This window comes from Parus major, chromosome 2 (assembly GCF_001522545.3).
Source record: "Parus major isolate Abel chromosome 2, Parus_major1.1, whole genome shotgun sequence".
NCBI lineage: Eukaryota > Metazoa > Chordata > Aves > Passeriformes > Paridae > Parus > Parus major.
This window is the reverse complement of record NC_031769.1, coordinates 127,593,865-127,621,752: the sequence shown is the minus strand read 5'-3', so window position 1 is coordinate 127,621,752 and position 27,888 is coordinate 127,593,865. Positions and strand designations below refer to the sequence as shown.

At 41.3% G+C, this 27,888-nt stretch overlaps 1 protein-coding gene across 1 annotated transcript; it reads left to right on the top strand.

Moving 5' to 3' along the window:
* Positions 1-27,888, top strand: CDH17 (cadherin 17). Its single transcript, XM_033512343.1, has 18 exons — positions 1-1,597; positions 4,208-4,277; positions 6,975-7,073; positions 7,733-7,870; positions 9,513-9,651; positions 10,960-11,118; positions 11,802-12,001; positions 14,342-14,473; positions 15,070-15,220; positions 15,936-16,151; positions 17,311-17,387; positions 18,631-18,822; positions 20,012-20,256; positions 22,010-22,140; positions 23,044-23,280; positions 25,197-25,313; positions 25,420-25,536; positions 26,312-27,888. Exons 2-18 carry the CDS (start codon positions 4,233-4,235, stop codon positions 26,416-26,418), a joined length of 2,502 nt encoding a protein of 833 aa, XP_033368234.1. The 5' UTR covers positions 1-1,597; positions 4,208-4,232; the 3' UTR covers positions 26,419-27,888.

Below are 27,888 nucleotides of genomic sequence, written 5' to 3'. Positions count from 1 at the left end.
AGATCACACTTCTGACATCATGACTGGAGTTACTCTGCACTTGTCACGTGAAGGAGGACTAAAAATGTCATTAGGAATTTGTGTATGTGAGTTTGGTTCTGCCACAGGAAGTCTCACTGTTTTAAAATTACTACTTCATGTTGAAAGTACTGCTCATTTTTATCCAACTAGTACACAGTTAATCTGCATGTAGGTCAATTAAAATCAGTGTATTTCAGAGAAAGTTAATTTCCCTCTCATTATATTTATTTAGAAACCATCAGCAACTTAATGCTTTATTCAGAACTGGTTTTGAGATGGACTCTAAAGATAACTCACTGGTAGCAGACAACTTTGAGAAAGTCTGAATCATTCTGAGTGCATGAGTGAATGGAGAGCACTTGTGTCTTAAAGCGTGCTGAAAGCATAGCCTAGAGGTTTTTTCCTGGAGAAACAAACACTGATTTTGAGGGAAAAGTGTGATCTGAAACACAAACAGAAGGCCCAACTTTTCCCAGAACTCTACACCTAGAGCTGCAGTCAATTCTAAACAGTTTTTTATTTAGATGCATCATTCAGAAAATTATGTGCTGCACAAATAATTTGACAATGTTCAAAAACAATCTGAAAGACTGAAGAAATTGAAAGCAGAAGTTAGAACCTGGATGAGAAGTAACATTTCTGAAGACAATAAAATAAGCCTGTCCAAAATTTCTGAAATAAGAACAATATTAAAAAGTGAGATACAAAAAGCGTAATATTTTAAGAACTGCAACTAAAAAAAAAAAAATAACTATGGTTCTGTCCAAATACATTTTATTTATTATTTGTTTTACCACTGTCCTTTACAGCCCAACTGATTTCAGTTCCCTTTACTGCAGGTGTCGTACTGCAGAGACGAGTTCCCTTGAAAGGCTGCAAACATAAACAGACATGAAAGATGGCACACAAGGGAAGGGAATGATTGAATCCTTTATGAGATAAGTATCTGGAAAAGGGCAGACAGAGTGATTTGCCCAAAGATGCCCAAAGTAAGTTTTTAGCAGAGCTCAGACAGAATTTGAGCTTTCCACTATGAGGACTGATATATTATTTTCATAACTCGGCTGGGTGCTTCCCACAAAAGGATCTGCTGTGAAAACAAGTCACCTTTATGTCCAAATTCTTGTCTTCTGAATGTGAATTATTCCTGCAACTAGGCAAGTAGCAAACACGCTCTCCACCCAAGGCCCGTGTCCTCTCCTCTCTACATGCCCTGTTACAGAAAGGCTGTCTTTCACCTGTGGCTCAAACCCATGTCCTGCATCCTCTTTTCTCACAGCCTGAAAACAAATTAAATCTTTAGGAAAATCATAAAGGATGTAAAAATACTGAAGGCTGTAAATTACCTTGGAGCTACCTTGCCTCCTTACAGGGCTGCTGTTTCATACCACACCTAGTCATTAGAATCAATAATTTTCCATGCAGTTAATGTTTGATCTACTGAACCTCTGAGGGCAAGTCTGAGGAACTATAAACTGGATAAGCACAGACAGACATCACCAACCTGTGCAAAGGTGATTCCCACAGCTGAAAGAAAGAAGCATTTTTAGAGCAAAATAAGCTTTTCATGTTGCAGGTAAGGGATAATCTAACTGACATTTCACAGAAAGATTTTAAAAGCTGAAGCGGTGGTTTTGCTAAGGGATTTTCAGGCAGTGTTACGAACTCAGCTGTCCCTCTAAAACGGATGACTGCTGTGCTACAGCTTAGTCTGGTTTATATTTTATTTGGATCAATTTCCTCTGTTTTCTCTTTGCTGAATTTGAACATCTGAAATCAATCAACTAAAGAAAATAATATTTTTTCCATGGAACCAAATACTTGTGATTGTTACTGATCTTTAATCTCCAGGAATATTCTTTGTTCTCTGAATGTTTATTATTGAAAGTCACTGGAATATTTGTATGATGGTTATCCTAGAGATTTCCCTTCAGTCATGGGAAGCGTGGGGGATTATTAGGGATATAGCACTGAGGTGAAGCTAAGAAATGAAAGAGAAAATATGGCTCCTGTCCTCAGCCAGATCTCAAGCTGCTTTTACTTAAGATGATGCTATTCTAATCCTGAAATTGCCTGTTACTGAAAACTTTTATATGACTCTATATATACTGAGTCTTCTGAGTGACAGAGGAGTATGGATTTTGGGGCTTCGGTCCTTGGCAGTGAGATGGCTCATGAGACTTGGTAACAATTTCCACCCCAAATGTTCAAGGACTGATCAAGACTTGCAATGGGCACCATAAATGGCATGACATAAGGAAATGATGTTTATCTTCAAAGAGAAGGGAGTATCAAATGTGCTTGTCATGCAAACTGTGAAATGGCTGCATTTCCACTGCTGCATTTGGTAGCTGGATCTGGACAGGAGAACCTGGCCATGACACAGCCACATTTAGCTATTAATTTTCCAGAATTTTCTGTCCCCAGAAGTAAGGCTGGATGTGTCCCTGAAACTTTCTCCTCTTCCATGGTAGGTCTTGCTCCTTCTCTTTTCCCAGAATCCAGACCTCCCCATATGGTTTTTCTTTCCTTTTGATGGCCTCCTCCAGTACTTTTAGCTCCCTGGTGTTCCTCCACCACTGGCTGGCAAAGGGGCGCCTCCAGCCATGCCTCCTCCAGAGGGACAGGCAATACCCTGCAGGGAGCCCCTGGGCACAGACTGCAGCCTTACAGGGTGGAGAGGGAACACCTTGGGTACTCTGCCCCACATTCCACCCCAAATTAATAAGGAATGAGTTTTTTGAAGTTCCCACATGGCTCCTAAATACAGCTGGAACTGGCCAACATACTCAGAAGAGAGAAGCAGGAGGGGAAGGGAGAAGTTGTACAAGCAGAGGAACTGAAAGAATTTTCATTCACTGTATAACCAGAATATCAGCAACAGTTTTGGTTCAAAGTGTCCTTCTAGGAGGTTTAAACTGTCTTCTTCTTCTCTCTGCCCTGCCTGTGCCACCTCTCCTGGCTTCAGGAGGTTTGTGAAGGACCCACAAGCCAAGCATCTACAGGGGGCTCAATTTCAGCCCTTCAGAGTCCTGACAAATTTAATAATTTTCCTGCTCACTTCTGATTTCAAAAGCATGTCATATTATTTTCTTCCAGTACCCACACAGTTATCTCCAGCCCGAGGAAAGAGCCCAGTACTTTCAAAGGGTGTAATTGCACACACAGTATAATCCAGCTCAGAATGGGATTTGGACAATAAAGTCCTGTGGCACGTCCTAGAATGAGTGCTGGAGAGAACAGCAGTGTGGGTAGCAGTTTCTATACTTACAAGTCCCCTTTTTGTTCATCCATTGAGGAAAGAAAAGGGGGAGGGGGGTGGAATGGTATGGTGGGAAGCACAAGGGGGAAGGCATCTGGAGGGAGCTGTGCCTCCACACTGTGTTCTACCCACTGGGGGTCTCCATGGGGCAGAGCTGTGGAAGGATTCCTGTAGGTGTGAGCCATATAACATGAAGCACCACTGAAAATGGCAGCACAATACTCCAGCTTCACCTCTTTCCAGAACCAGCCTCATCCCCTGTGTTAAAATCTAGGAGCAGAGAGGAAGTAGGATTGAATTTTGAGAAAGCCATCTCGTTCTCAGGAGAATGTAACATAAATTGTGGAAGTGTGTGGTCAACATTTCTTTGAAATTTGAGGCAGAGAGTGCTCCTTGGACTTGGGAATTCTGTTTCCAGTAGTCATGTTGTTTTAGGGGGTGCAGACGCCTTCGGCTTCCTTTGCCTCTGCTCTGTGCAGGAAGCAGTTAGGTTTTTAGAACCAGAAGACAGACAATTCAGGATGGTCTGTGTGAAACTTTTGTCCTGTGGTGATAGCATTTCCTGTGAATGTCTCATTGCTTTCAGTAAAGCAGAAATGAAAATGGGTTTGCGGTACTGAATTGTTGTAACAATGTGATTGTACGGCTTGAATTTTTGTGCCGGGCTCAATCTTTGACAGCTCCTTGGGGCTCTCACAAGTTGCATCTCTTGCACCATTAGGACCAACCTGCTGGGCACAGCCTTCCTTGGCAGCCCAGGGGCACCAGTGGTCTCACCTCTCGTGGGCAGAGCTGCACCTGCTCCCTTGGGCCTCACTCCTCCACCTCTCTCCCTGCAACTTCAGGAAAACTCAATTGTTGCCTTAGTTTGCAAATAGACTGGGCCAACTCTGTGGGGCCGAAGTGACTGTCATCTCTTTGCAGGAGCTGAAGCAAAGCATATTCCAGTATGCTTAAGCTGTGTGGACTCCAATTTCTGCTTCTCCTTCAGTCGGTGAGTTACAGGTTTTCTTTGTTTATCTGTGAGCAAACAGCAAAGGTTGCCTGCGAGCCTCAGAGCTCGGCTCCATGGGGTGTGCCAGCCTGCACTGATGCCAGCAGACTGCCTGTAACTCTGGGGGTGGGAGTGTGTCCCCAGCACACACATGTTACCCCACAGCAAGTTAAGACATCTCAGTCATTAGGAAAAAAAACCTTCAAAAAACCTAGAAGACACCAATTTACTTGTTTTGGCTCTTCTACTTCCTCTTTAGATATCACTGTTTCCAGTACGTGAATTTCATGCTAGAAAAGATTTAAACATACTACAACAAATCACCAAAGAGTGAAAACATCAGTATCATGTATTCTGCATTATAATCCATACATGTGCTGACATATTAAATGTATTCTAAGACACATAATGGCTCATTGTTTAAACTGCATATTAATTATGTATCCTCATTATTTGGTTCCTGTGAATCCCTTCTCAGAGGATTTTCTGGAGCTGAAGTGCATTAACTATGCTCTTTATGGACCTCATGTATTAAATTCAATAGGTTTACTGATGTTTGTAAAGGCTGCAGCAATGGTGACTTCTACTTCACAATTGAAATTAACAGAAAAGATTGAAAAAATGCATCAAATTCAAGTTCAGTAAAAAATACCTCAGAATATGGAGACCTTGAGGGGTAGCACAGTGAGCACCTCCTTTTCCCTTCCCATTTCACAAGCTGGTGCTTGTGGCAGTGCTGAACCCCAGTGAAGCCACTCTGCAGGCATTATAGCCATCTTCAGAAGAGATGCCAATGGATATGGACCAAGAGGTATATCCTCTTTCCCCTTCAGGCTCCTGAATAGTGATTCATGCTGCAGAAATATGTTTGGAAATATTTATGGTCCACATAAAATGATTTTAATCAACTGAAGTGATATCGCCTACTTGCTTCATAGGCTGCACTTTGAACTTGTTGGGTTTTATAGCAGCAGCCTTTGTTCCTCCATGGTAGGGAACATGATAAAGCAAAATCTGTCCACCAAATGGCCCCCGGAAAAGGCTCCAGGAGCCAGGCTGTGCCAGCCTGTGTGACATGGGAACAGCTATAGCAGGTCAGATTCAGGGTCCTCACGTCTGGTCCCAGGCAGAGGCCAGCAGTCAGCATTTTGCAAAAAATATTAAAAGGTAGCTGCAAAGTGAAATTTCCTGGATGCATAACTATCTGATTGCATTTGTTGATATTCTTCTGTTGACACTATTTTCCATTAGCATCCCTCATTCTCCTTCCACAGCTCTCTGCTTTTCCTGTTTTCAAAAGGAGTCACAAAGCCTTGTAGGCAAGTAGGACAGCATCTCTGGCTATTATTAAGAACAATATGGAATTATTGAAACACTAGTTGTGACACACACACACAGAGCAGTGCTTTAGGGTGAATTGTACTGAACTTAGCTATGTTTTTGTCATAGGCAGAATTAAGCTTTCCCTTGGTAATATGCAGACTGTGCTTTTCTGTGAGAAATTGAATAGCTGTCCCAGCAGCAATAGGATCAAATCCAGAGGAAAAGACATGCAGCAGAGAACACACACTCAGCTCTGGTGTGATGGACAGGGTGGCAATGGTACTCTAAATCTGTAAGGACAAAATAAATTAATTTTTACTGTGGAAGAAAAGAAACTTTACCTGTGCAGCCAAATAATAGAGCCCTAATTCTGACAGGCAGATCCTCAGTGTTGTCAAGATAGGCGATGAAGAGAGGGAATTTGGGGAAGCTTGGTCTTGCCTTTGAAGAAACAGGTTGATTATCTGAACCACAGTGTGAATTGTTTTTTGTGCAAGGCCTGCCCTGAGAAGCTCATGTTTGCTTTGTTTTTTGGTTTTTTTGCTTGGAAGCAAAAACAGCCCTGAAATGTTAGGGCAGGAGAATGGAGGGCTTTGGGCACTGGGGAGTGTGTGGTTATAAAACTCATGAAAATTTGGCAGAAAAACCATGATATTAAGACATTGCTAGCCATTAGGAAGAAAACAGAGCCTGAGACAAATTTGTATGACATTTTTGCCATCAGGTAAAAGCCAAAGATCTGAGGGACATGCTTGTTCTCTCTGTGGTTTGCATTCACACAGAATTAACGTGAAGGCACAGGGCTTAAGTGGCTTGCTCAGATAGCTGTGGCACTGAGGGACCTGGGTGGGCCATCATTCCCATACAGAAAATATTTGATTCACTGGGGAAATTACAAAGCGTTCAGCCACTGCTCCTCCCCATCCCCAGGTGTGATGCTGGGTTTCCAGACTCGTCTTCACAGGGCTTTGTGCCTCTGGATGGGTTGTGGATGGTCCCGCTGGGGACACAGAGGAGATCCAGCCATGATTTCATCAATTCCCTTTTGCTCTCAGTCTACATTCACCTATTTTCTTCTTCTGTTTGCTCTTGAAGATAGATCCAACCTCATTTAATTATGTAACGCAGAAAAGGGCAGGGCATATGCCTTTGTTCTCAAATTAATGAATAAATCGTACTTCTTTAAAAAATTATGTGCACTAAAGAACCTGGTGTAGTTCAGTGTAAGCCTGGAAGAGTCTCTGCCATTATAGTATAGCAAAATATCTTGCAGGAGGCTCTGTGGAGGGGAGCTGCTGTCTCTGTGTGGTAGCAGCAGACACCCCACAGCTGCTTTTCTCCATCCCTCTCTCTGTCTTTCTCTCCCCCCCACAGGCTATGTGGCTTAATCTGGAGGGCCTGAGTGTAAGTGGGCCTCTGAAGGACATGGACTTCTTTGTCCAAGAAGGAGGGGGTTCACGCATCCTTCACCAGGTAATCAAGGGTCTTTTCTTATCCACTCTGGTCAAAAACCCCATAGCCTGCATGCAGAGACCACATATGAAGTGTTGTCTCTGCGCTGGTGGGAAGAACAGTCCCTCAAGAGGATTCAAAATTAATTTTTAATTCCTCTCTCTGGGAATTCAAGGGTCTACATGCAAAGAGCAGTGAGACAACCCCCTCTCAAACACATTTTTAAGAAGATATACTAAGATGGGGAATAATAAAAACAGCATTCCTGGAGAATTTCTTTCCATGTAACTTGTGTCATCATTTTCCTTTGACTCTGAGGTTTTCCTCCCAAAGTCATAACCACAGAAGGACAGATCCAGCTCCCAGGCAAACGGAGGATGTGTGTCATTTTTTTCCATTCCTGTGCTCAGACAAAGCCTGCCCTAAGCAGACGTTTGCTTTGGAAACAAACTGCAGTTGGGATTTCTTGCAGTATTCAGGAAATAATGTGAAAACCCCTCTGCTGAGGATCAGAAAAGAGCAGACTTGAACAGACCCTTGGAATATCTTGGAATATCCTTCTCCCAGCCAAACGCACTGTTGGCAATAGATTTAAAAAGTCACAAAAGCATGAAATTATTTTATTATGGTGAAAATGATGAAATAATGACGATTTGTCCCTGTTTTTTTTGCCATTGTAGTTCACACTTGAGCCACCTGCTGTGAGTTTCAGAATTTCTGGTGAAAAAGCTGGAATTATTGGCATTGAGCCAAGGACAGGCATCCTGTACATCAATGGGTCTCTGGACTGGGAGACCAAACAAGTGCACAAGCTGCAGGTAAAAATTAAATGAAAAACAGGAAGGGAGAAGTCTTCACATTCACCCTCTTTTGGTAGACCTGATATTGAGAGAAACCTGTTGAAATTTTGAATCCTTTACTTTGCCTATGTTTACAGGCAGGTTTTTCATTTTTGATATCAAGATTTGCTGGAAGACATACCACAGCAGTGGAAAGCTATGTTGAGAAAACAAAAAATTGTGATGCCAACACCAACCCTTTAACTCTCCTAATATGAGGGGGATACTTGACTGGAATTAAAATGTAGCCTCACAGATGAGCTTGCTATCCCTGAAGGCTGATAGGGTAAATTCTATGTCTGGAGTGGAAAAATAAACTATTTTAATAATTTAGAAAGCTTATGATATACATGGTGACAAACTGAGATGAGCTCAGTTGGTTAGAGTATGGTGCTAATAATGCCAAGGTTTGATCCCTGTATAAGTCATTCACTTCAAGGTTGGACTTGATGATCCTTGTGGGTCACTTCCAACTCAGAATATTCTGTGACTCTGTGGAACAGTGTCAACATTTAGGAACAGTGGAACATTTAGGCAGAGAGGCACAGATCTAACCTCTGTCAGATAACAGCAGAAAGCTATTTGGCAGATGTTGGACTCTAAGAGAAGAAGCAGCTTTGTGTGCTTGTCTTGCCATTATTCCCTTTTCACGAGGATCTCATGAGTGTAAACACCACTGAGAATGGAGCAGTGGATAGGCAGTCTTTGGGTTTCAGTATAGCCCTGTCCTCTTAAACTATGTCCAAAATGGTGTTGTCTTTTTCTGAGGCACTAGCAGCTGAGAAAGAGATGATCATGAGAGGATCAGTATTAGAATAGACAAAGTACTTGATGATTTTTTAGCCAGCCTTAGCAGTCTGTCTAAAGTCTAGCACTTCAGGTTTCATGATTTCACATTCTCAGCTCTAAAGCACCCTTGGATTGGAATTAGGGCAATTTTCTAGCCCCAGAAGTTAATAACCCTAAACCTGTGAATCATTTATAGGCAAAAAGTGATGACAGAATGAAAAAATTATGCCTGTTTAGACATAAATAATCGTGATTTTATCTATTATGTGCAAACAAAATGAAGTGTGACAGATATAATATATACTTCATGCTTTAAAATTGAAAAGGCTAGAAAATAAGTCAAATTGTTTGAAAAAAAGTCATTAGAATTAAGAATTAATTTTTCTTTACTAACCCTTCTATCAGACTATTTTTCTAATTTATATTTATAATACCAATTAGTTATAAATGCTATATCAGGCTGGATTTTCCTCCTTGTGTGCTAGAAAATATATATTGCTGTTTAAGGAAAAACATGAATTCTAAGCTGTGCAAAGCTACACATAGTCTGCTGAAACTGGAAGTGGGAAATTGTCCTCTGAAAGATATCATGGGAAGCAGAAGTGGGTTATTTGGTTTAGTTTGCATTATATACTGTTGCAAATTTTTGTCAGGGAGGTACAGTGATAAATTTGTCCTTGTATGTGGACCTACCCAGTGATGGCTCCCACCAGATTTGCATGACAATAGGAGTGACCTGGCATCTGACATCCTGATATTAATTTATGGCTTTTAACCTGAAAATATTTTTTTCAGAAATATTTTTTTGCTGTTTGTTCTTTTTTCAAATCAGGTGGAAAGTCTGGATGAAAGTGGAAGCAAAGTTAAAGGTCCATATTCTGTTACAATATATGTGGAGGATATCAATGACAACCCACCAGAGTTTGACCAGAAAAGGTACTTTGGAATAGTGAGGCAGAACTCTCGTCCAGGTAATTGCCACCATAATTAAATATTAACATTAATAGGAAGGTAGGTAAATTAAGCAGGAAGGTAAAATGGTTGCTATACAAGCTGGAAAAAGAACAGTTTTTCTTCCCACAGGACTGTACAAAATAAGGATGAAAGCTGCTATAATAAAATGAAAGGGCAAAAAGAGGTGACTGCTATGCGGTGTTAAGGGATGAATTGGAAGTATTTTTTAGTACTTATTCTTTGCAAGTATCACTTAGCATGCAAATATTGCTGCTCTAGCCATTGCTCTGAAAAAAACCCAAAAAAAACCCTTATGCTAGAATGAGTTTGAAATGTAATTTAAATTTTAAATTAAATTTAAATTTTAAATTTAGCTTAATTCTAAACTTAATTTAATTTTAAATTTAAATTTAAAATTTAAAGGCTACCAAAGACTCAACAGAAAGAGAATGGTATGACTAAGTGAAATCTTTACATATCAGTGAAAGAAATTGCCAGGGTAGATATAGAGTATGTGCTTACCATGACTGGTGCTTCTCAGAACATGGTTTGAACCTAGGATTTAGAAGAGAGCCTTAGATTATTGATTGCAGTAATCCAGTCCAAGAGTCATGAAGGTATCAAAGGGCAGTTTGAGGCTTACATCTTTGGAAACGAAACAAAGGACTCATGCAGCTGTTATTGCTGTGACTATGGACTCAAGAAGAAACTTTGGCTAAAGAATATGCATATAAACCTCCATGGGGTCAGAAAAGCCTTCTGAAACATATTACTGTATTCTTAACTTCATCCAGGTCAAAAAGATTTTGAATGTTGCACAGGTGCACAAAAGATAAAAGCTGAGTTACATTACTGTGTACTTTTCTTTTTCACTGTATGATTGTTTTTTATGATTGTTTTTTATTTTATCTGTGTCTTAGGCCATACACCACTTTTATCAAGGTGCTTTGGGGTTAACTGATTTGTGTAAGAACTGCAAAGTGGCCTTAAGGAAAGATTCCAGTGAGCTGAATTCTAGGTTCAGGCACTCTTGTGTGATAGATAGCTCTCTGCTGATACAACTCTGTCACCTTCTTCATCGGCTGGTCACCACAGCTATAGTGATGCTACTGAGCACAGCTGGTGGAGGGTTGACCTGTGGGATGGCATACAGCAGTGTAACCTCTACACTTGGCTTCCAGTGAGAGATGCATTATGGAGCAACCATATGGAGCTGATGGTAGCTCCCCATAAGTTGCTGTCCTGATTTGGGAGCTCTGCTCCAGTAGATCATGTGTTGAGTTCAGTCTCCTCTCTTACCACTGTTTCTTCTCCAATCCAAACAGGCAAGCCCTTCATGTATGTCCATGCCACTGACCGTGATGATCCCACAACTCCCCATGCTCAGCTGTCATACAGCATTCTCCACCATTTTCCCAACCCATATAAAGAAATGCTTTTCCAGATTGATAATGCAACTGGAGCAATCTCACTAAGCAGGACAGGTATGTAAAAATACTCGTTTGCAAAGAGCAAGCACAAGTTCTGAGGTGTGCATAGGAACAAAACAACAACACAGGTCTGATGCCACACTCTGAATAAATGCAGTCAGTGGGACACACTTCACTAAAGCCCTGGGCTTGGGGAACTTGTTTTCTGTCCCACCAAATTCAAGGGAAGCTAGCAGAAATGGAGATTGAGATCTAAAAGTATACTGAGAAGAGAGATAGATCCTCCAGCCTTCGGGACTGCACTGGGTCATATCTTGTGATTAATTCTCTGCCTTGAAATTTAGAAACCCAAAAGCAGTAACATGAAAAATATTTCTGAAAATGCAGAGAAAGCTCAGTGGGGCATGCGATCCCAACTAAATTGCAATGATTTAGAAACACCCATCTATTCTGCTGGGCTGAACAAGGGCCTAGCAGGGGTGAGGGCTGTTCAGTGATGCATCTGCACAAAATGAGACCACAGCAGAGAGGCCTCATATGATTCTATCCACATGATGCTATGCTGCATCGTTCAGAGAACTCAGAGGAAGTGGCTTGCTAAGGTTTGTCGCAAAGGACCATCTAAGGAGTAAGTCTGAAGCAGCTAAAGAAACATAGTGTATGTAGAAGGCAACAGGCAGACGAGCAACCCCCACGGCCTCTGTGTCACTTCTCCTGACTCTTTGCTCTGTCTCTAGGCTCTTATTACTTGGATCCTCAAAAGCAGGACTTCTTCACACTTGTTGTCTCAGTGAAGGACATGGCAGGGACAACAATAAATGCTTTCACCAGCACTGTTGATGTGATCATCACTGTGATGGAGAGCCTGTGGAAAGCTCCTCCCATCATCCACATCAGAGAAAACTCAACTCAGGTCCACCCTGTCAACATCAGCAAGGTAGGGTCCTTGACCATGCTCGCTGAACTTCTTGTACCACACAATTGTTTCCTCACAGCTAACTGTGAAGATGTTCCCACTGCATCCAACACCAGGTTTTTCAGAAGGACTTTGACACCCCCCCAGCTATTTTTTTAATATGGCATCCTTTGGAAATAATTGTTCTCATTGACTTTTTGTTAGCATGAAAGTTAATAGTTTGAAGGTGATGAGATACAGTCAATGCAAACACTAGAGTGACTGGACTTTGCCTTTCAGTTTGGGAGCAAAAGCCAGTCATGGGTCCTCCAGGCTCTGAGCAGACCAAGAGTTTTTTGGAGCTTGTTTTGAGGTTAGCTTCTCCCATCTGCAGAAGAGCAGGACAGGGGACCAGCTCTACAACAGCCCTGCTGTGGGCAGTACCCCACCCTCAGGGACCCCTACTGTGACCAGCTTTGTATCACCCAGCACAACCGATACATAAAAAATACCTAGAAAGGACTGAAATACCCTCCTTCACATCCTGCATTCTCACAGTATTCCTCTTTTCACAGTTCAAGCACGAAATATTTTGCTGATAACTGCAGACCAATAGCAGTGTATACATCATTACATATTAACTAACAGGACAACAGCCTTTCAGAAATATTTGTCTTTGAAAAATGCCTTGGCAATGACATCCCCAATGCTGTCATCCCTTAAACATGGCAGGATTCCATGGATGCTGCTCACAAGAGTAACTGGCTTGGTGCTTTTACCACTGGCCTCAGTGATAGCCCAAGGAAGTCCAGAATGAAAACAGATGGAAAGAAGGCTAACATGTAAGGGCATACACATTTTGGGGTCACTTGTATATAAATTTCATGTGGTAGCCAATGGCATGTTGATTCTGCCTAGGGGAAAATGAAATGCAGTTGCTGCTGTACAGAACATGAAGTCTGTACATGAAGTTGACACTGACTCCATTAATTTACCAGTCTGTGTACTTAATTTCATTTTAAATGTGTGGCACCCCAGAAAAGAGCCTTCCTCATAAACTTTGAAGAATGTGAAGAATGTACACACACCTATTTACAGACAGGTACCAGGTATTTGTTTTCGCAGAATCACAGGATATGCTGTGTTGGAAGAGACCCATCAGGATCATTGAGTACAACTCCTGGCCCTGTGCAGGACAATCCAAGAGTCATACCATGTGCCTTGAGACCGTTGTCCAAATCTTTCTTGAACTTGTGAAGGATTGGTACTGTGACCACTTCCATGGGAAGCCTGTTCCAGTGCCCAGCAGCCCTTTTCTTGATATCTTGGACCTCCCCCAGCTGAGCTTCCTCAAGTTGTGCCCCTGGTCATGAAAGTGAAGGGATCAGTGCCTGTCCCTCTGCCTCCCCTCATGAGGATGTTGAGGTTTCCCCTCAGTCTCCTCCAGGCTGAGCAAATAAAGTGTCCTCAACTGCTCCTACTAAGGCTTCCCCTCCGAATCCTTCACCATCCTTGTGGCCCTCCTTCAGACACGCTCAAATAGCTTAATGTGTTTTTTATGTTGTGGTGCCCAAAACTGCCCCCAGCACTCGAGGTGAGGCTGCCCCAGTGCAGAGCAGAGTGGGACAATCCCCTCCCTTGTCCAGCTGGCCATGCTGTGACTCCCTGGATAGGACTGACCCTCCTGGCTGCCAGGACACTGCTGACTCATGTTCAACTTGCCATTGACCAGGACCCCAGGTCCTTTCTCTGGAGCTGCTCTCCAGCTTCTCATTCCCCAGCCTATACATACAACCAGGGTTGCTCCATCCCAGATGCAGAATCTGTCACTTGCTTTTGTTTAACTTCATAAAGTTGGTGATTGCCCATCTCTATAATTTAGAAAAGGTCTTTCTGCAGGGCCTCTCTGTCCTGGATGGAGTTAACACCTCCTCCTAATTTAGTGTTGTTTTGTTGCTCCATTTCTCTGATTTACATAAAACAAAACAACAGGCAGGAATACAGAGTCTAAGGAGACAGAAATAATTAGTATCAAGGTATTCAAATGAAAATAATGATTTTTTTTTTCCTCATAATCACTGTCTCCATATCACAAGGCGCTTTTATAGAAAGATAAGTGTTGTAGGCCATCTGGACACAACTGGTGAAGAAACAGAGGTAAAGTGGCTTCACCACACAATTCAGAGAGCAGAGGTGGATTATCAGCCTGATTTTCTGCAGTTCACCCTGAGAGCCTGCCAAACTGTTAATTTTCTGGTTTATTAAGCTAACAGGAATGTGATTGCTTCTGTTTCTGTGATCCAGAAATGATCCCTGTTAAATCTCAGTCTACACTTCTGACTCCCTATCCGGACTTATTTTTGTTTTTGTTTTTTTTTTTAGGTGTGGTCAAATGAACCAGATGTAATTTATGACATTTTTGAAAAAGAAAAGCTCCCAAGGCTCCCATTTTCCATCAGTATGAATGGGGATATTTATGTGACAGAACCATTGGACAGGGAAGAAAAGGATACTGTAAGTAAACATAAAATTTCACTGATGGCAGAGATTACAGCAGGAAGATAATTATTGGTGTGGGAATAAATATGAAAAAGCTCAGTAGAAAGGAAGGGGAACGGGGAAGATGAGAATAGATAAAAAAGAGGGAGAATAGATAAAAACTTTGTTTCTTGTCACTTTTGTTTGGAAATTATATGATATATATGAAAGTTCATCCACCTACCACACTGTACATATCCTTCAGGTTCTTAACCTAGAGTGGGTCTGGCAGTAGCAATCACTGCCCACAGCACAGGTACAATGTACAACATGGACCAGCTACGGCAGGGCTGTAGGTGCACGAGTAAGAGGTAGGTGGTAGGAAGTGTGGAGTGCAGGAGATCTGGAGGTTTCAGATCTACTTTAGACCTTGGGGACCACAGATTTTTAAATCTTTTGAGAACTCAGACCTCAGAAACTAAGGGATGATTGAATAGTTCTGATTTAAACAGAGAGAAAATACAGAACAAACTCATGAAAGGATATTTCATATTCCCATAGTTACATACTAAAATTCAAAATATTGTCACAATGGATATTTAAACCATCTAATTGTTATATTTTTGTTGCAGTATACATTCTTTGTGGTGACAAAAGATAACACGGGAGAGCTGGTGGACAAGCCTTTGCAAATTCATGTTATTGTGGATGACATCAATGACAACCCCCCTGTGTGCCAGAAGACCCTCACCATAATTGAAGTTCAAGAAAATGAAATGGGAGGTAAGAAAATAACTTCTGTTAATTTATGCACCTCATTGTAGCCCTGTTGTTTCTAGCTGTGTGTGAATGAAGCTAGAAGTTCTGATCCCAAAGATTGAAACATGGTTTTCCCAGGGAAATATTTCCCTGTGCAAGTAGCCCTCCTGTTTTCCCGTCAATAATTCTTGTGGAAAGGATTTCAGGAACCTGAGAAGGACAGACTCAAAACACCTACTTTAAAGATGCTGTTTTATTTAAATACATAAAACTGCATTTTCCCACAACCACAGATTTGGATGACTGCTTAGGCTGTGTAAAGAAAAGCACCTCTTTTATTACCAATACAAGAAATACTGTTCTTAAAGCAGTATGAGCCTATTTTCCCTCATCCAGCTGCTCCTCCAGCATAATGCCTTTAACTCCAATGGACCATTAGCAAAATCTGTCCAATGTCTTGACACCAGTTATTTGGTTTCAGGACTGAAGAGTCTGCTCTTAGAGTCTTCTGGACTGCCCTGACCCAAACCAGTATGTTAGGATGCTAAAGGACCAACTCCCTGAAGTGAAATGATTATGTCCATTGAAGTGTTTTCCATACAGCTTTATTTTTACTGACCCTCTACTCTTTGAACTGGTATCACTGTTGTCACTGTGTACTTCTGTGGAGAAACAGGACCACTGTTTTAACAGTGACCACTGCATTATCTGTCTGACTCCAATCTCTACTCTGCTACAGGAAGTAATATTGGCACCGTGCTTGCTATGGACATGGATAAGGAGGACACCCTTAACTCTCGTCTGCGGTTCCAAATTCAAAGTCAGGAACCTGAATTTCCCGAAAAGAATCTCTTCTATATCCAGAAAGACACTGGGGTTTTGCAATTAACTGGCCGTTCCTTACGCAAGCGTGAATCAGCCAAGTATTCCTTGAAGGTCCTGGTGACAGATTTAAGTATGTAATGCCTGCTGTTATACATTGGAATAACTCTGTTCTCACTGGCATGACTTGTGTTCAGTGTCTAAGGGATGTGGGGAGACAAGGAGAGTTTGCTGAACAGGCAGTAGCACTGGGAGCTGTCTTGCTGTGGCATGGTACTTGCCCTGTTCTTGAGATGCAGGGAGATTAATCATGATTCATAATGAAAGCATGGAAGGGAACCAGCTCTAGGACAGAGTCTGGCTAAATTGGGAAGCTTGTTAACAAGTACTTCAGTAAGAGATTTCCTTCCATAGGGGGAAAAAATGAAAAGATCGTGATTGTGGTTTTCCCCCAGATCTTTCAAAGGGATTTAACTGAAAAAAAAAATCAAGAAATTAAACACAGCTGCTCAGACAGTTCAGATAATATTTTAAAACATTAAGAGAAAATTAGGCTGAAATTAAACTTCAAAAATAATCTTGTCCCTTATGTAAATTTCCAGGAATCCTTTGTGATTTAATGAAGGGGAAGGAAATCAAACTCCATATCAAAGCTTAAATATTTTTGCTGCAGTCCCTACAGTCAGGCTAAACTTGTGCATGAAGGAACTGGAATGTAAAGAAAGTAAGGAAAATTGTCATGTCTGTAAATGAAATGCCATCATTTTGGCAGATGATGGAAAACTTTCCAGAGGAAGAAGCTGGTGATTTGTTTTGGATGCTTATTTGAATTCCATCCAAATAATGTTGTTTACAATTTTCCTTAACTTCCAGCTCATTAAGCTCATAAATCACTAAAATCCATCTATATATGGATATATTATGCTCTTACAATCACAACTTACCATTGCTATGGGTGCCCCTGCACAGATAGTGATTAGATTTACATGGATCTGAAGTTTAAATCTGGCTGTAACAAAACTGAGGGTGCTGCCTGCTGACCAAGAGGACAAGGGAGCATTAACAACCCAGGGCTTACTTTTTGATATGGAAAAGTGATACCGAAATGGCTAACACAATTCATAGCAACCATCATTGACCAAGAGGTATCTGAGATAAGTGCTTCTCTCCACTTAGTGCTTAGATTGGGCAATCTGGCAGTGTTCACTTTTGCTCACAGTGAACTCTTCTGGAGGACAGTTATTTTCGGCAGAAAGGCTGGTGTGACACTTTGTTTTTATCTTCCCATGCAGAATATGAAACAATCTGTGATGTGGAAGTACATGTCATCGACATCAACGATCAAATTCCCATCTTTGAAAAATCAGAAGTGAGTATTTTTAACACCATTTTGGATCTTCCAATAACTTTTGACAAGTATTTGAGCATACCTTCAATGTCTATAGAATATCTGTGGGAAACTAGCCATTTACAAAACAAGTAACAGTGTAACCCACTAGTGAAAATAAAGGCAAAGTATTGCTGAAAGTCTGCATATAAGCTGTATCTAGACAGTGAAAATGGGATAGACTAACAGCTAACTATGAAATTAAAGGTAATTTTCTCAGTGGAAAACTGTATGTACAGAAAGATATTGTTATATTAAAGCAGTTTATTCCAGAAATGTAAGTTCTGAAGGGAAAAGAGGAAAAAAAGGCTTTAAACTTAATCAAACAGCTAAATGGAAATAAGCTGGCATCTCCCAAAATACAGAACTAGTATACCCAAAACAGCCAGAAGGTGAATGGGAATCAAGGGCCCTGTGTGGTTTGGCCAGAAACAGTGGTCCAATGATCCAAGCCCAAACACATACCTGGTTCCAGGATGGGTGTCTTGCCTTTTCTCTGGTGGTGGTCCTGGCGTCTGGCAGAGACCTGCAGACATTTTGTGACTTCTACCTGATGGCCCAAGCCTCCTGGCAGACACTGGAGTGGCTGGAGAGGTGTCCCAGCTCCCACCATCCTGCAGGCCATGCAGGTGGTGGGCTCAGGAGAGCTGTCTGACCTAGCAGGCATAGTTGTCCTTTCAGGGAAGCTGTGTTGGTTTTGGGTCTTGCAGACCTCATTGCCCAGCTCTCTGTTGATGGTGATGGCAGCACAGTCACATGCAGACCAGGTGCCTGCAGGGCAGGTTTTACACCATCTCACCTCAAGGTTTAAGTCCAGGACCTGACCTCAGGGTGATGCTTCTGGGCAAGGGCACACATTAAAGAGCCAGAAGAGCTGGGATGCCAATGTGCCAACAGGCTAGGGTGCATGAAACAATCAAATATTTAACAATGAGTGGCCAGGGTGCTCACAGGGTACAGAGAAGCTGTGCTATCCCTGCTGTGTGATCATGGACTGGTTTTGACAGAGGAGCCAAAAGTTTGGGACTGGTGCTGTACTAGTGGCACTTACATACCTCCCATCACCTACAATAAATCTGTGGCTAAGATATTCCCTTCTTCATGTGGCTGCTGTGGGTTAAAATACATACATGCATGTGGGTTGCAAGCTTGTGGTTGTGCTGAAGTTTTTATCCACAAATGGTGCTTGGTATGTCACATTTCAATGACACCTGTCTCTCCTCAGTATGACAGCGTGACCATGGCAGAAAATATGCCAATAGGAATTGTGGTATTAGAAATTCAAGCTACTGATGGAGATGAGCCTGGCACAGGGAGCTCTCTCATCATTTACCAAGTGAAGGAAGGTGATCCAAACAACACGTTCATCATAGAGACAGACTCTCAAACAAACCGAGGGTTTGTCAAGATTAACAAGGTGAGTAGATGGATTTTATTCTTCTCCTTTAGTGTTACTTATTTGTCATACACTGCCCTGGTAATGATTTGTGGGGAGAGTGTTGACTGGTGGTGGGTGGGGACACCCTAAGCATGGTGCAGACTGCAGGAGGCTCCACTTTTGGGCCTGTGCAGTGCTCACACACACCTATCGTCCTTCCATTGCCTTCACCCCCCCCCACCACCAGCAGCTCCCTCCACTGGCTGCTGGCTGCTTCTCCAGAGGAGCAGGTTCTGGCCAGTGAAGTAGGTCTTATGCACCCTAAAGACAAAAAACATTTCATTATTTGAGTGATTTTGCAGCAGCGTTTCTGGACAAGAGAAGGCCAGCCAATGCTTCCATGGGCTGTGGTGGCAGTGGTGGGCTGTGAGGGGGCAGATTCTCCTCCCTGAAGGTGCTCTGGCCATTAGTGCCCTTTGCAAAGCAAGGTGCAAGTGTAGCCAGCGTGTCTCAATGTCAGCATGGAGACGCAGTTTGTTCCTGATGAGAGAAACATTAGCTGTGACCAAGCCAAGGACAGTGTGTGCTGCAGGAGGTGATACAGCCCATATGCTGAATGCTGAAGACAGGAATGTAAGGAACATTTTTTGCTGTGTCCGTGAATTTCAATAGAAAAATTGCTTTCCCTTTGAAATTTAGTCTTCCCAAAGGTGCTTGGACTATGGGTCCAGAAAACCTATTGCTCATTTTCCAAGGGGTGCCACACTGTGTGCATCCAGCTCGAGTACTGCCACCAGGCCAAGCGCAGGCAGAGGCACGTTTGGTGGACCATCTTCAGGATCAGCCTCACTTTTTCCCAAGGAGGCGATTGTGAGAAACTCCGTGGTGCAACAACCCTTGCATGACTTTTGGCACCCAGGGGTCATTTGAGGCCTTCTCATAAAGAGCTATAAATACTATTTCTGTAAACAGGATATTGTTATTAAACTTAGTCGAACAGGTGGCAACATTATTATAAACTGCAGTTGCTGAGGAGGCCTCTAAACAGGCATATGGTTTCATTTAAATTGACCAATTCCAGTGTCATTTTCTCCTGACATCTCTCCCTTATTTTGCCTGTAGTTGGGATGCAATCTCCTCCTTGAGAAGAGGGGGTAGTTTCTCATTGGAGCTCCCCACAGTAACCGGGCCATTGTTTCAAGAACCCTTTTTTTTCTAATTCATGCAGGCTCTCGATTTTGAGACAATGCCTGTGTACAACCTGGTGATCAACGCCACAAACCCCGAACCGCTGGTGCCACACGTGCAGTACAACTCAAGCTCTACTACCAAGTTTAAAGTGTTTGTAAAAAATGTGGATGAGCCACCTGTTTTCCTGAATCCAGTTTACAAAGCAGAAGTGTCTGAAGACATTCCTGTCAATACCTTGGTCATGACGGTGGAGGCCTATGATCCTGAAAAGGATTCTATACGGTAAAAAAAGAGTGACTGTGATCAATTAATTGAATTTAGGGTTTCAAAAATTGTTCTAAAGGAGGTGCAAGGAAAATATGCCCAGTACTTGGCATGTGGAAGTATACTGTTTTTACAGAAGTCTTATCTCCTAGTAGAAGGTATATGTGTGGGCCAGCAACCCACCTGCAACAGACTGCTGGGTAGTGCTTTTCTGACCAGATTTCTCTCTGTGCTGTGACAAACATCAGCCTTGAAACAGGAAACTACAAGGGAAGCAGGCTAATTTAAATCTCCAGGAAAAATACAGAGCTGGACTGAGAATAACAAGGTTCCATGTCCATAATGCTTTTATCAAAAAAATTGAAGCATATACTCTGTACCCCTGAACCAGTAGGAGAGTAGCTGCTTTTCATGCCATGGAGGAAACCACCAAAATGCACAACTTCAACTTTTTCTCCACCAAAATGCACAACCTCAAGTCCACAATTGAAAAATAATTTTATTTCTTAGCTGTCAGAGATGACACATCTCCTTCTATTGTGGATGCAAAGCTCTGTGCAAGACAACTCCTGTGTTGTGTTGCATGGTGTAAATCTACCTTACACAGCAGATTCAGATAGAAAAATTCTTTGTGGCTTTTGCTGAACAATTCCCAGCTGGAATGCTGAACAGATCAACTCAAAACAAACAGTTCTTGAAATTTAACTAAAATTCAGCAAAGCACCAAGTGGTTGATGGAGTTGCACAATAGGACTCTTAGGCCTCCTGTGGATTCTTATTCCCAGAGATTTCTCATCTGGCTTTCTACTTGTGCCTAATTTTTGGGAACTTATCATGTTTGGCCTTCTGTCAAACGAGTTTGAAAGTGAGCCATATAGTCCAGAAGCTCTGGGGAATGATGACAGAGACACATGACAGGAATTCAGATATGCGTAAACCACATTTCTGCTAAAAATAAGTAAAAGGGCATAAAATAAAAAGTATAAAAAGTAGAAGAGGTACAAGCATGCTGTTTCTACTGTAAAGGGTACTGAAAGAACAAAAACATTGAATGAGAAGATTGGGTCACTTCTACTCAAGCAAGTGCCTGTGCTTTAACCAGGTCATATGTTCATGGTTAAAATTGTATAAGCAAATACCCAGGGACCTTAGCAATTTTTTAAACAGTGATATAAACACAATTATGTGGTGATGCTTAAAGCACTTTCTGTTCCAAGGCTGCTCCAATGGTAGTTAGAGGCTGCTCCAGAGCAGCAGAAGATAATCACCATAGTTCAGCTTGGGGTCCTGGTCCCTTCTCAATCCACAGTAGGGTGCCTGGCTCCACTGTCCCCTCTGTCCCCCAGCCCTTGGCTTGTGCCCTCGTCAAAGTCAAGGTGTGGGAGATATGATGGGGTGAGATGGATGTGGGGTTTGGACAAATCACACTTCTGGACTAAAAGCTCAATGTCATCCCAGGTTCCCCATTTAGAAGGAAAGTGGAATTGCAAGCACACAGGCTGCAGTAGTGATTGCATTTCCGTAGTTCTGCTCTCACTCTTATTCTGGATCATTTTGGCCTCTCTTCCTCTGTCTGTGTCTCCTGGTTGGCTGTAGTACTGTAGTACTGCAACTCTTCCAAGAGCCCTCTCTTTGAGTTCAACCGAAATCAAGCTTCTTACATAAAATCAACAAATAAGTATTTGTCAAATAAGTATTTGTGTCAGATTTTTTCCCAATTTGGAACCGTATATGTGATTTTTCTCCACCCCCCCCCTATTTCTTTCCAAAGATTCTCCTTGGAAGGTGATGTGAGAAAATGGCTGAGAATTGATCCAGCCACTGGGCAGGTATACACTAATTCCCCTCTGGATCGAGAAGCAGAAGAAATATACTCAATAGAGGTTGTTGCATCAGAAAAAAGTAAGTGATGAAACAACTAAATAGACACACAGAGGAATACCCTGTCCTTACTCTTTAATGAAGAATTATCATACCTACCATGACTAAACCCATGAAAAGTACTGGGACATGTAATCTCAGATATACATCCTGTGGTATATTCTTAGAAGTATATATTTCTTAAGAATTTAAATTTCTGGCAGAAATCTTGATGCTGTAGATAACAAGGATTAAAATAGCTTTCATGAACTTGGGTATGGTCTTATACTTGCTTGAATGACATATAGAGAAGATTTAAATTATTTCACTGTTTCCACTGTTTTCAGTATTAATATTTTCTGCCACTTTTTTCTCTACAGCTATGAAGATTTTAATGTTTCTCTTAGGTATGGTTAGGCTTTCTGAAAACATACCTGGAGAGTAGTTTGTAATCTTCTCAGAATTTTTAATTTTATTATAATTAAAACTAATATTCTGACAAATCTGAAATATATTAGGACTTCTAGTTCCAGCCATTAAAAACTTTCAATTTTGGCTTGCATTCCCTGTATATAGAAGAGGGGTGGGAAACTCAAGGCATTTCATGCTTAAGAGTGCTCCAAAGAGCCCTGGTCACTTTGGATGTCACTGCTTGCCAGACATGGTGGATATGACAGATTACTAGATATGATCTGCCTCCTTTCCCTTGCTAGTGTTCTGTAGTCAGCAAGAGCTGGTGGCAAATAAACCATGCTCGTTAAAAAGTAGTGGCAGCTACCACAAATCCTTCAGGACCTCCTGAGACCTTGTCTCTGCAACCTTCAGCCAGAACACCACCCCTCACTGCCTGTCTGACCGTGTACCTCTGTGACAGCTGCAAATGCAACAGCCCAGAGTGTAAATCCAAGATGTGCATGTAACTTTGCATTCTGTTGAACTCGACAGATAACGCAGCTCAGAAATCCAAAGCACCCTTGATTCTACGCTTACTCGATGTGAATGACAACCCTCCAGAAATAGCTACGGATTATCCTACTTTCTTTTGCTACCCAGTCAGTGGAGGAGAGAGAACTCTTATTAAAGCTACTGATGCTGATAAACAGTATTTTTATTCAAAATTTACTTTTTCCCTTGCGGATGAGATGAATACAAGAAATAACTGGGAAATCTCAAAATTCAATGGTAAGTTAATACAGCCATTCTTACAGTGATATGGAACTCATTTGGTACTCTGGTGAATATGAAGAATTACAGAATTCCTTTTCACTCTTATTATTGCATAACCAGTGTTCCATGTAGAAAAAAACTGGGTTGTTGAGAACAGCAAAGTCCCTAATTATTTTTTGCAAGAGTTAAAACCTGGTATGTTGCAAGCTGTGACTTCATGAGTATTTTTGACAGAAAAGGCATGTAAGTATGAAATATATGTGTGTTTAATGAACACAAATCACTGCTGAAAAAGAAATAGTACAGAAATGTACAGTTTTCAAACTGTACATTTCTGACATTTCATATGCAAAAGGAAGTCCTGCCTCACAAAGTGAATGGAGCTTTTAGAAGGGGACAGTAAGCACATGAATAAGGGCTTGGCTGATAGAGCCTGAATTAATGAAACATGTTTGATGAATTGCCCCACTAAAGAAAGCTGGGTTGTCACAAATTTAAAGTTATGAAAGAATAAACAATAATTTAAAACTCAGGACTTGGAGTAAAGAGTCAGCTCTTGTAGTGAAGGGAGTTCATGTGTAGTTTTCCAAAGGTTTTTTCCTGGAATCTGCATAATTCAATACACACGGGTGTGCAATGAGGAGGAAAAGTTTACTCATTATACAAAGGTATTTGAGTAGGAACCAAGCATGATAATTTCAGAACTTTCTTCCAAGACTGAGTTGGCTGAACAATAAAATTCACAGGTGCCAGTGACTGCAGGACTCCCAAACTCACTTTTGAAATCATGGGTGCTGAGCTGGCCACTATGAGTCAGGAAGGAGACCTGTAAGCAGCTCTATGGAAATGTGAGATCTATTTATCAGCAGTATTCAGAAAAACAGATGAAATATTGAGGATTACCAGGAAACAACCAGAAAAGAAATCTGAGGACATTGTTATGTCCCTGTATAAATCCGTAATTTCTTCAAGTTTTGAACTCCAGTCTCTCTATCTCTGTAAAAATCCACCATAACTGGAAACAGGTTTAGATAAGGTGACAAGGATAATCAGAGTTAGAGTGGCCTGATATAAGGAAGTATATAGAAACAGCAAAATAAGCTGCTACTTCTTATATTGGAAGATGGTAAGGAAAAAATACAATAGAGAGATCTAAAATTTTGAATGCTATGGTCAGGGTGGCCAAGGGTTCATCCTTTACTCTCTCTTCCAGCACACAAACCTGGGACCCTCAAGTGAAGCTTTTGGACTTATTTCCAGTGCAGATAGAATGAGGAGGTAGTTGACTTGGGAACTTGCTGTTGTAAGGTGTTGTCTATGCAGAAATTTTCTACAAGTTCAAAGCAAGAAATTATATCTTGCTCAAGAAGTCCCTGAGCTGAAAATGTTTAAAGGGTGAGAGGGCATTAGGAGAAAATAAAATACATGCTTGCTTTTTCATTGTGATCTCCATTTGCTCTGGAGACAAGATTCTTACATCAACAGACCTTTGATCTGATCCCAGTGGCCATTATTACCTTTTCCAGTTTTCAAAGAGTCTTAGATGTGACAGTGCAAGTTCACTGGAAGGATGGTCTGACCTACATTTCCTCGGGAGCAATTTAAGATGATTATGGTCTCTATGAGCATAGGGGATTATTCCTGGTCTAGATGGGATGCTATAAGTGTAGTGCTACCCAGATTTGGCCTGGTGTAGAAATTAGGAAGGAAATTTTATAGGCATATTATGCTGAAGGCCAGAGTAGGTTTCTGGATAGTCCCTTTTTACTTAATGTCTGCAAACCAAAGAGATCTTGGAAGACATAGTGGAAAACAGGAATTATTAAGATGTGCAAAGCAGCCTTAAAAAAAAAGAACATTTGCAGAAGGTATGAATGTTGAACTAACTTTCTTTCTTGTGCTGATATGAATGTCCCATTTCCTACTTACAGCTACCCATGCTTACCTGTCCCTGAAACATGCTAACTTTGAAGAGAAGGTGTATGATGTTCCAATAGTACTTAATGACAATGGAAATCCGGCTTTGCAAAACAAAGTGAATCTTAAAGGTATTCTGTGCACAGAACTATTAGCTTAAAGACAGAAGTTACATTTATCAATAACCAAATGTGACTACTGAACTTGTCATTGACCTCCTGGCATTTCCTTTTGCAGTAAACATCTGCAAGTGTTCCAGTGAAAATTCATGTTTTATTGAAATAGACCGTGAGCACTCCTGGCCAACTCCTGGGCAGGCAATTGGGATTCTCCTTGGGGTCCTGCTCATCATTGGTAAGTCACTTCTTCTTGGTTTGAAGCCAGATATTTGAGATAGGATGGTGCTGCTGCATTTCTGACCCTAATTCTCTTGCTGGGTGAAGATTTGTCAGGCATGTTGCAGAATGAGTGAAAGAGGGAAGATCCCATGATTGTGTATCATGATGGCTGCAAACTTCTAAGTTTCTGTTGTAAGAAAAACATCCAAGGGCACAACAACCTGCTAGAACAGAAGAAACAGCTGAACTTGTAGCATATTGTCATTTCATTGCTACTTACTGTTCTTTGCCTGTCAGGGAGGGGATTTGAGCTTTGTCTTGGGAATCTGGGTTACAGAGAAAATAGTGAATCTTCCTACTTACAATATCTGTACCTCTAGCTTACAGTTATCATGTTGCTCACCTATTTCAGCTTTGCAGGTTTACATCATTCATATTCATCCTAAAACTGATAAAGAGGAAATAAATTTATATACAGTGTAACAAGCCCATCATGATTTTAAATGACCAAACTATATATTACATATATGACACTTTGCCATCTGTTCAGATCCTAGAGGAAAACTTTTCCTTTGGGGCAAGACCTCTAAGCCCCAAGGCATCTGATCCTGCCCAGCAGTGCCTTGGGTCCATGCTCTTGGTCCCATGCTTGCACGATCCTTCCTCTAAGCTGCTTCTGTTCAAGAGGTAAAGCACTGTGGATATTACAGTGCAGTGTCATGGCCCTTGCTGGAACATCTTTTCAGAAAGTTTACTCTTCCCTTTACAGACAAAAACTCTCTGTTTTTCAGGTGCCATTTTAGCGGGTGCATTTTACCACATGAAACGCAAAGAGAAAAATGAAAAGAGCCATCCCAAAGATGCAAAAGATAAGGCTGAACTCAGCACACTGGCTTAATGACTGTTGCATCAAGAGACCAAACCACCTTCTGGGTTGTGGATGAGTGAACTTTGAAGCTTCCAAAGCCCAGAGGTATACTATCACAATAGGATAAAACCATGCAAAACGAGACTCCCAGGGGTTTGGGCTCATTTTTGCACCTAATACTATCTAGTCACAAAACATAAAATATATGTAACCTTCAGCAGCAGCCATTAATAAACATACCAGCTTTGACTGAAGTGTTAACTCATGACACCACCAAATGCTGAGCTCCTTCAAGGATCTATACATGGGACCAGTCCTCTTCATCTGCCAGCTGAAGTAAATACGGACTTTTCAGAGGACTATATTTTGTCGACCTGCACATATTTGTCTCTTTCCAACTCAGTAAGCCACTGAAGAGCAGACTGGGGAATAAAGTCCTATGCTACATTTGAAGATACCCTGTGAAGCTGTGGGAATCTCTCTGACTCTCATCAAAGGAGTTCACAAACTTATTACAATCTGTAATATGCCCTGGGTCATGCTTTCTTACATTATGCTGAATTTGTATTATCAATGTGACATTTCAGTTTTTCTTTTTTGATATCACACAGAGTAAAACCAGTTTGTGAAGTGCCATGGCCTTTCATTACAATATCCAAGTTAAAAAAAACTATGCTGAGTAATATGCAGTTTTATCTTACTTCTGCAAATATTGCTCTTGTGCCCTACACATAAGAATAAAAATGTTCTTTAAAGATTTTAGTCCCTGCTTATTTTATAAAGTAACTAAAAAATGAGGAAGTGCATAAGAGCAAACCATTGCTGCTTGGTTCTCTGTTGTATTTAACCCTTACTTTCACATAGTACAGATTAAAAAGTGCTCTCAGCCAGAGTGATATGTGTCCAGCTGCTTCAGATGCAACGATTGCTGGAGCCACTTCTATCCTAGTTACAGTAAAACGTATTTGAAGCCAGGGTGACACTCAGAGAAAAAAGTCTTTCTCCTGACAGCATGCCTATAGAAGGGCATTTTTGGTGACAGTTTGAGGGAGGCTTTTCTTTTAAGCTATAAATAAAAGCTGACAAATATTGTGTTAAACTGAAAAGACAATATCCTTTTGAAAACATTCAAGAAAAGGTCGTATGGAAAAGAGTATATTTGTTTATCCAGGATTTTTTTTAATGGCTTTTGCAGCACAGAACTAGAAAGAAAAGAGCATTTTTTTGGTAGCATTGCATTTGTAATAGGTTTTCCTAGAATGCTGCCAGCAAAAACTTTGCTTTTGGGCTTCAGCAACACAACACAATTGTTGTACCTCTTACCCCAGCTTCCCCAGCTGTTGGAGCTCTGTTATTTGCTGGGGGCTCACTGCTGGAATGTATTTATTTTATGATGGGAATGTAATCCTTTATATTTGGAAAGTATGACATTCAGTTACATCAGTGTGTCCAGGGATTAAGATTAGTATATTGTTTTATAAATAAAGGAGACAAAGTTCA